General features: G+C 43.7%; 2 protein-coding genes across 2 annotated transcripts; both read left to right on the forward strand.

The window, feature by feature from the left end:
• Window positions 1-11,610: 11,610 nt before the first annotated feature.
• On the forward strand, window positions 11,611-12,168 carry LOC141021793 (uncharacterized). Its single transcript, XM_073497642.1, has 2 exons — window positions 11,611-11,886; window positions 11,974-12,168. The coding sequence occupies exons 1-2, from the start codon at window positions 11,611-11,613 to the stop codon at window positions 12,166-12,168; spliced, it is 471 nt and encodes a 156-aa protein (XP_073353743.1).
• Window positions 12,169-12,216: 48 nt separating this feature from the next.
• LOC141021794 (uncharacterized) lies at window positions 12,217-12,600 on the forward strand. Its single transcript, XM_073497643.1, has one exon. It carries the CDS (start codon window positions 12,217-12,219, stop codon window positions 12,598-12,600), a length of 384 nt encoding a protein of 127 aa, XP_073353744.1.
• Window positions 12,601-14,353: the final 1,753 nt, after the last annotated feature.

A 14,353-nucleotide genomic window follows, 5' to 3' on the forward strand; every position in this document is an offset into this window, starting at 1 on the left:
AACTTGGCATGCTATCATGGAGCGGCATCAACATGCCATGGTACAAATTTTGTCCCATTTGGGGCAGGTTTGGGTATATGCTTCTCACATACCGGAGCTTCTCACAACAAGCATGATGGTTTTCGGTAGGGAACGTCCCGCCTTTGGGGATGAAACGATATCCATTGCCTCTTATTGCTTTCAAGTTTTTTTCTCATGTCAACATAGAACAACAAGAGTGTTGTGTGGATTTTTGTGATTTTTCGGGGTTCGTTTGGACATTTTATGCATTAAGTGAGTTTTCAATGCATTTATGTGCATAATTCAAATTTGAACTACATACGCATGCTCCAGTGCATATAAATTCGTTGAAAAATCAAATCTTTGTCGTTGGGTGCATGCTTAGGTCCCATGCAAGAAATGGGAATGAATTTCAAACACCATGGCACCGTTGATTGCCGGCAAAACAGTGAGATGCCTGGTTTTTAAATTCTAGTAAATCCAAAACTCGTCTGAAATTCATGAAACTTGACATGCTATCATGGAGCGGCATCAACATGTCGTGGTAAAAAATTTGTCCCATTTGGGGCAGGTTTGGGTATATGCTTCTCACAAACCGGAGATTCTCACAACAAGCATGATGGTTTTCGGTAGGGAACGTCCCACCTTTGGGGACGAAACGATATCCATTGCCTCTTATTGCTTTCAAGTTTTTTTCTCGTGTCAACATAGAACAACAGGAGTGTTGTGTGATTTTTTGTGTTTTTTTGGGGTTCGTTTGGACATTTTTATGCATTAAGTGAGTTTTCAATGCATTTATGTGCATAATTCAAATTTGAACTACATGCGCATGCTCCAGTGCATATAAATTCATTGAAAAATCAAATCTTTGTCGTTGGGTGCATGCTTAGGTCCCATGCAAGAAATGGGAATGAATTTCAAACACCATGGCACCGTTGATTGCCAGCAAAACAGTGAGATGCCTGGTTTTTAAATTCTAGTAAATCGAAAACTCATCTGAAATTCATGAAACTTGGCATGCTATCATGGAGCGGCATCAACATGTCGTGGTACAATTTTTTTCCATTTGGGGCAGGTTTGGGTATATGCTTCTCACAATAAGCATGATGGTTTTTGGTAGGGCACGTCCCACCTTTGGGGACGAAACGATATCCATTGCCTCTTATTACTTTCAAGTTTTTTTATCGTGTCAACATAGAACAACATGAGTGTTGTGTGAATTTTTGTGATTTTTGGGGTTCGTTTGTACATTTTTATGCATTAACTGAGTTTTCAATGCATTTATGTGCATAATTCAAATTTGAACTACATGTGCATGCTCCAATGCATATAAATTCATTGAAAAATCAAATTTGTGTCGTTGGGTGCATGCTTAGGTCCCATGCAAGAAATGGGAATGAATTTCAAACACCAGGGCAGCGTTGATTGCCGGCAAAACAGTGAGATGCCTGGTTTTTAAATTCCATTAAATCCAAAACTCGTCTGAAATTCATGAAACTTGGCATGCTATCATGGAGCGGCATCAACATGTTGTGGTACAAATTTTGTCCCATTTGGGGCAGGTTTGGGTATATGCCTCTCACAAACCGGTGCTTCTCACAACAAGCATGATGGTTTTCGGTAGGGAATGTCCCACCTTTGGGGACGAAACGATATCCATTGCCTCTTATTGCTTTCAAGTTTTTTTCTCGTGTCAACATAGAACAACAGGAGTGTTGTGTGAATTTTTGTGATTTTTCGGGGTTCGTTTGGACATTTTTATGCATTAACTGAGTTTTCAATGCATTTATGTGCATAATTCAAATTTGAACTACATGTGCATGCTCCAGTGCATATAAATTCGTTGGAAAGTCCAATCTGTGTTGTTGGGTGCATGCTTAGGTCCCATGCAAGAAATGCGAATGAATTTCAAACACCAGGGCACCGTTGATTGCCGGCAAAACAGTGAGATGCCTGGTTTTTAAATTCTAGTAAATCCAAAACTCATCCGAAATTCATGAAACTTGGCATGCTATCATGGAGCAGCATCAACATGCCGTGGTACAAATTTTGTCCCATCTGGGGCAGGTTTGGGTATATGCTTCTCACAAACCGGAGCTTCTCACAACAAGCATGATGGTTTTCGGTAGGGAATGTCCCACCTTTGGGGACAAAACGATATCCATTGCCTCTTATTGCTTTCAAGTATTTTTCTCATGTCAACATAGAACAACAAGAGTGTTGTGTGAATGTTTGTGATTTTTCGGGGTTCGTTTGGACATTTTTATGCATTAACTGAGTTCTCAATGCATTTATGTGCATAATTCAAATTTGAACTACATGCGCATGCTCCAGTGCATATAAATTCGTTGAAAAGTCAAATATGTGTCATTGGGTGCATGCTTAGGTCCCATGCAAGAAATGGGAATGAAATTCAAACACCAGGGCACCGTTGATTGCCGGGAAAACAGTGAGATGCCTGGTTTTCAAATTCTAGCAAATTCAAAACTCGTCTGAAATTCATGAAACTTGGCATGCTATCATGGAAGGGCACCCGACATGCTGTGGTATTTTTTGTGTCCATTTTGAGAGAAGGCGCACTCGAATAATGACAGCCAACAAAGGCATTCTGAAAAAAATAGCTGCCATTTAATATCTCAAACGTTTGTATAATTCAAACTGTGTGCATTCGGTTAACCATTCACGTGACGCCATGTGTCTTGGTTTTAATGACTATAGGAGGTGCCGTGTGGATAGCTGCTTGACTGAACGGGAGGCGTGCGACCGCAATCCGGTGCGTAGGCTCACCGGAAAGCGTACAAGATGTTCAACGCAGGATCTGTACATCTCTTCAACGCAAACGGTTCAGATTACGGTATGCAAATTAAAGCCAGACTTCGGCGGTAAGCCAAGAGACACTACGATTTGTCAAAATATGCAGCTAAAAATCAGTATCACCATCTATTTTTTGCAACTAAAATTCAGTAATTAAGCATATATTTCATTCATACTAGAGATTAAGCAGTCGTTCTCACCGGGAAGCGAGACAGCCTTGGACCGCCGCCCGCCTCGCTCCCACTGGTCTATATTAATGGTGCCGCCGAGCGGCCGCACCCCCCATCCTCGCCACACACACAATTCCTCTCTCTGCGCCCGCATCCTCGACGCCGCTCTGTGTCCTCAAAGCCGTCAGTGTACGAGGATGCTGCCGAAGCGCCCCATCGGAGGGAGTGGCGACGCCGGGGCTGTTGAAGCACCGGAGCACGGCATGAATATGGAGATAGAGGTTCCCGTCCCCGCCGATGAGGTGGAGAACGAGGCTGCCAACAAGCGGAGGCGGGTCGAGAAAGAACTGCAAGCGACTCCAGCAGGCCTAGGCTTCATCAACAACCTCCCCGATGATATGTGTATAGTCATCATATCCCTCCTCCCAATCAGAAATCGGGCGAGGACAACCGCTGTTTCCCGGCGGTGGCGCACCCTATGGCTCCGCACCCCTGTCGACCTCCTCCACGCCCACAAGCTCTGCCATGGCTATCGCCAAAGCTTGGATGCGTTCTCCCAGATCCTCAGCAGTCACCATGGCCCAATCAAATGCCTTATCGTGGGCAAGTTCCTTTCCAATGGCAGGGAGCGAGGCAAGCTTGACGAGTGGTTCCGATCCCGCGCCATAGATCAGCTCGAGAAGCTAAGTTATAATGATGGGCATATGAGCTTGCTGCCAACGTCCGTGCTCCGCTTCGCGCCCACGCTGCGCCTTGCCAAGTTCATGAACTGCCATCCCCCCTTAGTGACGCGCCCGCTCTTTTTCTACCACGACTGAAGCACCTCGAGCTCGTCGCCGTCCGCATCCCAAAGGATGACATGGAGCGCCTGCTCCGCGGCTGTACTGCACTCGAGTTCCTTCGTCTTCAGGTGATGAATTGGTCGAGTACCTTTCACATCACCTCCAGGACTCTCCGCACTATTTATGTGTGTTGCTGGTGCTGCAACGAGAGATCACAAAAGGTGGACCACGATATGGTCATCCAGGACACACCTTCACTTGAGAGATTATTTGTAGTTGATCGACAAGGTCCAAGAAGAATCAATGTCATTTCTGCGCCGAAATTGAAAGTGGTGGGCTACTCGTCTGTCAAATACTACAACTTTCAGGTACAATAGTCGCCTTATATACCTCTCCTTCTTGATATCAACGTTATAACTAGTTTTTAAGATGTATACTCGTATGTCATCCAGCGAAGCTTCACCCAGACTCTGGGCACAGTGAAGGTCTTGGCACTAGAATCTGTCGTCCCCAACCTGGACCAAGTTTTCAGTTGCCTGAGATGCTTTTCGTGCCTGAAGAAGCTGTATATCGAGGTGATGTTCCTTTCCTGTTAAATGTTAACCATAAGGGAGTTCAATTTTTTGCACCTTTTCCCAAGTTCACAATGACAATGTACTACTATTTCTGAAGGAATTTTGGAGGATTTTAGGACATACACCCCCACCCCATATTGGTTGCTTCATTCATATGGTTACAATCGTCCATAAGAATTTCTCCTTTGGATTCATCTGTACTAGTTTTCTTAGGGAATTTTTCATCCAATCCAACCTCTTGTGAAGAAGGCTACATGTTTTTAGATTGTAATCAAATGCCCATGTTAATCATGCCAGATCGAAGATGGCACGTTGGTGCATTTTACCAATCCCGCAAACCAAATGGGCGTGTAGCAGTGTTCAAAACTGCATGTAGGCACTAACACGTTCTCTTCTTTTGCAGTGCATATTAGGCCCGGTGGATGATGTTTATAACGACAATCACATCGAATGCCTGGATCTGCATCTCTCAAATATTACTTTGAACTCCTACCGAGGGACCCCACCGGAGATTACACTCGCCAGGTTCTTTCTTGCCAGAGCAAAGGTGCTGAGTGTACTGAGGTTGAACACGCATTTAATTAGGAAAGATCAATGGTATGATCAGCAGATCCGGCTGGTACTGTTGAATGGAAGTGCCTCCAAAAATGCCAAAGTTCATATGGGAAGAACATATGGCAAAGCAATTGGAAATCATTGTGTCAAACCCATACATGACTTGTCAGCGGCTGATCCCTTTTCAGAAATGACACAGCTTGCAATGTTTGAATTTGGGCGTTGCAATCTTTGAATTTAAACCTTGCAATATTTATGGAATTTGTTATATTGAACCGTTTATGTTCTCTTGTCTCAACGCAAACAGTTCATCCGGGTGAACCGCATGTCGTACATCGCACACACCTTGATCTGGCTGGCCGTTTCTTTTGTGTTGCCTAATCACAAATAGTTCATCCGAGTGAACTATATGCTGTACATCACACACACCTTGATCTGGCTGACCGTTTCTTTTGTGTTTCCTAATCACAAACAGTTCATCCGAGTGAACCGTATGCTGTACATCGCACACACCTTCATCTGGCTGCCTGTTTCTTTTGTTCCTACTCATGGAAAACTGTTAATTGAACTGAACCGTATGTCCTGGATCGCACACGCAACTAAAATCTGAACCGTGTTTGATGCATCCGTCATCGCAAATGTTTTGCGCCTTTTTTGACGGTTTTTTTACACCTCCGTTTGCGATTATTGCATCGCACACAGTTTCGTCGAAGGGTCTCTGATCGTAGTGTCGCGTTAGCAGCATCCTGCAGTAGTGAACTATAGTTCAAATTTGACATGGTTCTTGTTGAATCGATAGAATTTTATCAATTTGACGAGAGGTGGATTGAAAGCTTTTGAGGGGCAACCATTTGGTCAATTATACATAAAATATGGTATAATACTTTTGAAAAATGGTGCGGTACCATTTTAGAACAAATATTTGGTAGGTTCTTCACAAAAAATGTCTTTTGACACTCCAAATATAGAAATTGATATTTTGTTTTTTTGCAAAGAAAATGTAAACTCCCTTTGGCAACATTGTTTGCCATTCCATGATGATGCCACCGATGCGGGAGCCATGGTGTCAGGCTTTTGATGGTCGAGGACCCCTGTAGCGTCATGGAAGGTCATGTCCCCTTTTGTTTGACGTCTGATCATGAGGGATGTTGTGTGTGCCGCCGTCGAGAGAACGACATACAACACAAAAATTTAACGGGTTGCAACACCATGCTTCCACCAGGGATCGTCATCAAGTATCCAATCCTGACCGTGCATGCCGTCGTTTAGTGGTGAAGGACGCCGCACATGCCGTCGTCGAGAGTGATGGGGTAAGCCGGAGAGATGGCCCGTGTAATGGTTTTGCGTGGGGGGCTAGGCCCGGGCCGGGAGCGATGGGAGCGCCCCATCCATGCGCGCCCGGGAAGGGAAGTTTTTTTAGTGGTGACGGGAATTAAGTTTTTGTTCCCTTTTGATGCCTTGGGAAAAGTTGATTCTTTTTTTGTTACAAGTATAGGTTGGAATAGAAGTTTTTTAGGAAAAGAAAGAAAGAAATTATAATAAAGAAAAAAAGTGAGGTAAAGTCAGACTCACACTTTAGCGCACAGAGTTTTGGGTCAGCCCGCGAACGATTTCATTTGGTTTTCAATCTCACAGCCCGCGAATAATAAATAAAGAAGACCCATCCCGCGAACGCGAAATCCCACCCACCCACCCATCGCTCCTCTCTCGCTCGTCTCTCCCTCTCCCCCGCACCACTCCTCACCACCACCACCGACGGCGCCCGATCCCAGCGTCCTCCGGCGGCGCCAAGGACACCACCGTGCCCCCTCCCAACACTCCTTCCTCCCATCGGGCCAGATCCGGCATGCATGTCCTCCAGCGGCCAAGCGTGACCCTGCCCAACAGCTAGGGTTTGGGCCAGCACGTCGCCGACGTGGCTCCGGCGTTGCTCCAGTGACTTAGGTGAGTCCCCCCACTCCTCGTCACATTCCTCTGTCTCTTCCCTCACATCATCTCGTCTCCCTTGCAGATCTAGTGCGCCATCGCCACTCGAGCACCGGGACGCCAAGGATGGTAAGGCTTCTTCCTCCCCTGTCCCGATGCCATGAACGACGCAGCTCCACCACTACCCCATGGAGATGGAGCTCCTTCTCCCACATCACGCATGGAGCCTCCCTCCCAGCGCCAGGAGCCCTGGAGGGTGCGAATCCCTCCTCCCACTGTCTCCTTCTACAACTTCTCTTCTTCTCCTCTTGATGCGTGTGCGTATTGTGTCAAAGAAAGGAATTCAAGGCCATCGCCGGAGAGAGAGGAGCTCCTCCTAATACGTGACATCATGGAAGGTTCACCTTTCTTGTTCTGCCTTTTAATTTTTCTGTTCCTCTTCCCGATCTAGACATGTTGAAGGCTCTGTTTTGTGCATGTGCTGCTCTGATGAGGAGAAAGGGCTATTGTGGGACGTCCTTCTCCCCTCCCCCTACCCCCACACATGGTGAGCTCCAATGCATATGTGGATAATCAGGAACTGGTGGTACAACTAATGTTTAATCGGTTACTTCATAATCCGTTCCACTCTGTGCATGAACACACACACATTTTTTCCTGCTATTTATATACATAACTATTGGACAGTGAGAAGATTTCCATTATGTGCATGAACGTACTTTTTCCGTCAATCCATCTCTTATCATGCATACATCCTATCATATATTATATGATAAGTCTTTTAGTTGCTCACTGTATATAGAGGTGCTCAAAATTTTAGATTCCATAGAACTTCTATTTGTAGTGAAAGGGGGTATCTGCAGCTTTTAGAAAATGTCTATTTAAATCAATAGGATGCCTATTGAGCATATGTGTTCATTGGTGCACCATGCCGAAATACTTTTCCGTTTAAGAAAGAAATTACTTCTGTATATTGTGATGCTTCCCATAGTAGTTTGCACCCAGGAACCAACCAAGGGCTGATGCAATATATTTTACCAAGTATATACCACCCTTACTGTTAAGAAAAACAGACATTGAGGATACCTTTTTTATTTTTTTCCTACACCCTGCTGTGGGATTCTTAATAGCCCTACCTGCATATGAACAAACTGCAAGAGACATATATAATTCCTGACCCGTGAAAGGCCGTTTCATGAGTTATCCATCTAACATGACCACCTTCTATATCTACATGTATCTATCACTTCTTTCTACTTACATGGCAGATATATCTACAAGTAAACCTACAGGTTCTTTGTAGTTCAAATGGAGTATCCTATATCATTTTTATTATTATGCAGAACTGTTTGTTGAGTCACATATGCCCTTTGCTAGAGAGAGCGAAAACGGAAAACTGTTCTGGGGCAAATTAGATGGGCGAACCAATAGATAATTATGTAGCTGTAATTGGCCGACAATGGTTCACGAGAATATTCCTTACATATATTTACTTGATAGTTGATCTTAATATACACTAGACACAATTTTCTCATGGTTGCAATGTTTTTTTCCTAAGTTCACTCCAATTGTGTTGGCATTCATGCTTTAATTCTTTTAATCGGTTTGCTAATCATATCAAGAAAATAAATATAACTACTTGAGAATAAAGGGAAAATGAGAATAAAGGATGGTTGTGGTAGTAGAATGGTATTTTGCTTAGGCGCAATCATACTTATGTAGTAAATAACCTATCATCTCATTCTTCAAGTCTGCACGTAGCATTGTTATTTTAGGAGCAGATTTCTCATTCTTAAGAAACCTAAACTTGCTTAATAGCCAATTTAGCGGTGTATTGATGTCAACTCTAATGCCTCAGTTTACATTCCTTGATGTCATTTCTGGCATGCAATCATATGACATGTCTCATGTAAATGAATATGGGCTGCTATCAATTTTTTAATCTACAATTGATCTAGTGTTTTTTAAATGGTAGATTAATACCCTCCTTCCTTTTCTAATATGCAAACTTTTAATATGTGAGGTGCATAAGTGCATGAGGTGTGGTTCGCCTTAGGGTGCTCCCGCTCGTGGGCGGTCTAGTCCAGCGTCACTTAACCGTTGTGACCTGGCTGGTTTGGTTTAGCTTCGAGCTGCCCACCGTGGAGTGGGAGGCTGACACGCTCATGAACAGGAGGCTAGATCAAGTACGCTGGTGCACCGCGGTGTGCGGCAGCCTACTTTGTTGTAGTGGTATTGTATATGGTCTCATCCAGCACTGAGTATCTATATGTTGTTGTAATCCCGATGATGATGTTGTAGCATAAAGTGGACACCGTACTCAGTTTGTCTTGATGCTTTATCTCTTGTGGTTCTTGTCTGATGCACATTGTTCTTTGCAGGGTTATGATGATATTTCCAAGGAAATATACTGACTCTGATGTGACAAATGTGCCCTCTTTCCCTTTCTTAAACATTTTTACTCTATCTTTTGTTCTTCCTGTAGTTCTAGTTTCACAATGTTGGTGTTTCATGTCATATTCATCAGATCCTGCTCACATGGATTAGTATTTCTGCCACTATCCTAGCTTAGTAAACTGTTTGTTTTTTCAGTAGCTAAAAAAGAAAGTAAATCTAATATATCCTGGTATTCTAGAATTTCAGTGTCCCACAGAAGTTACTCTGTGTCCTGCTTTAGCTTGCAAACCTGATGTCTATTGTCTGTTCTCATTTCTTAAGTTTGAAGTGTTTCAAACTTAAGAGTGCCCCATCCTCGACTACATCTGTATGCACCTTAGTAAGAAATACATTAGCCTTGTAAATATCATTGGGAAGTATATTTGCCTCCATACGTTATTGCCAGCATTAAATGTTGTTGCTGACATTCTCACTAAAGAATGTCCCTCCAGCACATTCCTTTGAAATGTTGGCCTTGAGTCATGCTCCAAGAGGAAACTCAACAGATCTGCATCTGCTTTGGATGCTCATGTACAAGATACTAAGTTATTGGTTGTGTTATTTTGGTTGGTACTATCTTATAAACATGTGGTGTAATGATACTGCTGGGACAGGTTGATGAAATGTTGTGCTGTTTGTTCATTCTGTTGTGTTAGATCCTATGGTGTAATGATACTGCTGTGTTACTTTGAGAATTATATTATTATTAAATTATATTCTCCCGTGCTTTTGGTTGACTACCAAATTGTCCAATGAAATGTTGATCTCCCTTGAATAAGGGTTGGACCGAAACTACTAAATTGTGTGAGTGGGCTGGACCATTTAGAGAAAAGGGTTGGGTCAATTAATAAATGGGTTGTACAACACCTCAGCCCAAGAACAAACATTAACGGTTCTGTTGGGCTAGGCCCATGGTTGTGGCCCAAAAGTTAATCTAAAAATGAACCGAATTAATGGGCTTCGCCCATAGTTGTGGCCCAAAAGTAAATATGAAAATGGGCTAATTATTGGGCTTGGCTCATTGAAACAACTGATTTCGACAGATCCTACATGGCGCCCATGTCATCATTTTTGCCATGTCATCACGTGTGCCAAGTGGGCATTGCCACGTTGGCTTGGCCACATCAAATCCTACATGGTCTAGGCTCATTAATAATGATCGTAATTTTGGTCAAAGATTTAATGACCAATATTTTGGTCAAAGATTTAATGACCAATATTTTGGCCAAGGGCGGCCATGACCAAAATTCCAGAAAAGGTCACATTTGTTTGTTCTTGACGGCCAAGTATTGACCTTCTGAATTTGGTAAAAAAGGTCAATAAACGAAAGCAATGACGAATCAACGACCAAAATGGGGAGTCATAATTGAGCGTATTTCTTGTAGTGGCGGTGGCGCCGACATCTCCATACACCGTCTAGGCAAATTCTTTTTGTCTTTTCATTATGATAGCTCTAGGAATATACAGTTCGCTGATATAGCATGGGAAAATATAGTATATGGCCGTATTAATCTAGCTTCTTCTTGTTTTTCCTCAAGTTAATTAAGGACACGTTTGGTAGGCTACATGCAGCCCAACCAGGTCTGGGCGGGATGAAAATGGGCCATTTGGTTACGTGCAAGCAGGTCTGTCTCGCATCAGCATGAAACTTAAAGCACCCCAGAGCTTGGCTCGCTGGGAACGCTCGAATCGGCCATTTCCAGCGAGCCAGGCTGAGTCGATCACAAAAGGAAGACGCGACATAGGGCGCGGTGCAGGGGGGTCCGGTCGGAGATGGCGAGAGGGGGAAATCGACGGAGCCGGGATGGCGCGAAATATACCCTCACCCTGGATCTAGGACGAGTCCTCCTCTGTTATTGGCACCGGCGGCGCCGACGACTCAAATCTGCGGTTGCGACAACGGCGGCGGCGGCGTTGGTGGCTGGAGCAGCGCTCCCCGGCAGCGGCAGCTGCTTCTCCCCTTCTTCTCTGACTATGTCCGGACATCCTCGTCCCGGCCATGCCTCCCCCGACCCAAAAGCTGGTAAGCTACCCCCTCCCTCTCCTCTGTTAGGTCGTTTGGTAGGAGTGTTTGGGGTCGATCGCGCCATTGTTGACTGCATCATGGATGTCGCTTAGGTTGTGGATGAACGGATGAAGATTCTAGTTCAAGCAGCAACGCTGATAGCTATGGTTCAAGCCTGGATCCTGTTGGTCCATAAGAGAGTTGTTCGTCAGAATGACAAACCGCTCATTTCGTATGGTCTGATGTTAATCCGGGATCAAGATAGGATGGCGAATCTGAACTACATCTACAACTACAACGACATAAAGGCTTTATGGATGTTTCGAAAGTGAAGAGCACGTTTCGCCATGCTTGTGCAGACGTTCAGGAGCAGGAGGCTGCTAGAAGATAGCATCCACATCACCGTGGAAGAGCGAGTAGCCATCTTCCTCCATGTTGTTGGTCATAACCAAAGATTCAGGATTGTACAAAACACCTTCAGGAGATCAATGGAGACCATCTCTAGGTACTTCAAGCAAGTGTTGTATGATGTTGGAGAGCTCATAGGAGAGATGATCAGGTCACCACCCAGCCAGACTCCTACCAAAATTCGCACTAGCCCAAGATGGTATCCATGCTTCAAGGTGAGTACTGATAGTATGTAGTTCATGCCTTGATATGTTGTTATTGTTATGCTGTAGCCATTCCAGCATCTTGTAATGCCATTCCAGGATTGCATTGGAGCAATAGATGTTACTCATGTCACTGCCAGAGTGCCGAGGTCACAAGCTGCGACATATAGAGGGAGGAAGCACTACACACGTCAGAATGTGCCTGTTGCTGTTAACTTCAATCTGAAGTCCACATATGTGCTATCTTGCTGGGAAGGATCAGCACATGATGCTAACATTCTCAGTGACAGATGAGTCGTCATGATGGCATCAACATCCCCGATGGCAAGTTCTACCTAGGAGATGCTGGCTATGCATGTTGGCCAGGTGTTCTTCCACCCTTCAAAAAAACCAGGCCATCTGAACGATTTCTCTGGTAGGAATTATTTTAGGACTCCTCATAAACTGTTCGATCTCAGACACTCCAGCCTTAGAGTAACAGCCGAGAGGGCATTTGGAGCTATGAAGAATATGTTTAAGATCTTGGATCAGAAGCCATTCCACCCTTATCCTACCCAGATCAAACTTGTTCATGCATGTTGCATCATTCACGACTGGATTCTACAGTGGGGAATTGATGAACTTGTGCCGGAGGAGGAAGATGTGACTCCTGATGTGGTGATCAGCTCTGGCCATGGTGTGGAGGCGTTCGACAACGAACCGTGGAAGAACAACAGGTTGGAGTAAGCTCGGGCAATGTGGTATAACAAAGGTCAGACAAGGATCTGAAGCAGAAAAACAAGAATAAGAAGAAGAAGAGGCAGCAGCAGAAGAGAATAAGAAGCAGCATAGTAGCAGCAGAAGAAGAGGAAGAGGATGAACTTCCACCTAGTTAGCATCGTTGAACTTTCTCCTATTCAGCCATGTTGGCTTTTAATAATTTGTACTATCGTTTACTAGTAGGTAGGATAAGCTGTCATTTGTTTCCTAGGTAGGACAAGACAATGTTCAGTGTGTGATAATGTCACCACTAATGAGAAGTGATGATCACATCTTTAGTCATTGCAACCAAACAACGTGTTGTTTGTCTAACAGCAGCGACGCAGACAACCAAACAACGTGCTAACTAATTGCCCCCTCATACATGGAGCCTAATGCAGGCAACCAAACTATATGCAAATGTTGATTTTTACTTTGCATTGACCCAACCAGGACAAGTATGCAAAATGCCCTAAAATATAGATGTGAACCAAACACATCCTAAGTATATCAGCCTAGTCTCTTATCATGCCTCCTTTGGTTCGTAAGAATATTGTAGGAATTGCAAATGATAGGAACTTTGTAGGAAAAATTTCTTTGGAGTCCTTTGGTTTGCAATGAATTCCTATTCCTATGTAGGATAGGGATCAATCCTTCACATTTCAAAGAAAAAAAAACATTGGCCTAGACTCAGTGAAAAAATTCTTATTCTATGTATCAAATGACATCTGTTTATCTATAAGATTTGCCTAAAATTAAAAAGTGCATATGCACTATTTGGAGACAACGAGCGGTCGGGCTTCCTAGCCATACATGAGTTGTTTTTTTTCTGCTAGTGCATGCCGTTATTAGTATTTAATGTGTTCATATTGGTTAGTCCGACTTAAAAGAAACAGCTTCACATACAACTATTTTGGTTTTCAAATTTTTAAAAAGCCAAATCTTTCAAACTGCGCGTCGGAATTCAGATCCGTCTTCACTATTAAATTCTTTGCGACGAGATCTTTGAAACTAGATCCCCATGGGTATGTTTTGACGAATTTTTTTTGATGCCAATTTTGGCGCTATATTGTGCAACTTCAGTACTGCTTTGTGCAACTTTAGTACTGCATGGTGCAATTTTTTCAAACCCAGTTTTGGAGCTGCATCCGTTGCACACATAGTAGTCCTAGTTGGCACATGCATGGCCACAGAGTTGCACAATCTGGTCCGCTAAGTCGCATATGAATTGTCATAGCCTGTAATGTAGTCTAGTTGCACACACATTGATGTTTAGTCGGCTTGTAACATAGTCTAGTTGCACACACATTGATGTTTAGTTGGCAGGAAGACTAGTTGCACACACATATACTTAGTTGGCTTATAATATAGTCTAGTTACACACACATTAATGTTTAGTTGGCAGGACACTAGATGCACACACAAATGCAATTGACGCGACAATGTAGTCTAGTTGCACACACATTGATATTTAGTTGGCAGGACTATTGGCACACACATGCTCAGTTGGCGCGGCAATGTAGTCTAGTTGCACACACATTGATGTTTAGTTGGCACGACTATTAGCACACACATATACTCAGTTCGCGCGGCAATGTAGTCTAGTTGCACAGACATTGATATTTAGTTGGCAAGAAAACTAGTTCGTCGAAACATCCCCATGCGGAATCTACTTTTAAAGAGCACGTCGCGAGGGTTCCAACAGTGAAAACAGATCTTAATTTCGATGCGCGGTTTGAAA

This window comes from Aegilops tauschii, chromosome 4 (genome assembly GCF_002575655.3).
Source record: "Aegilops tauschii subsp. strangulata cultivar AL8/78 chromosome 4, Aet v6.0, whole genome shotgun sequence".
NCBI classification, from domain to species: domain Eukaryota; kingdom Viridiplantae; phylum Streptophyta; class Magnoliopsida; order Poales; family Poaceae; genus Aegilops; species Aegilops tauschii.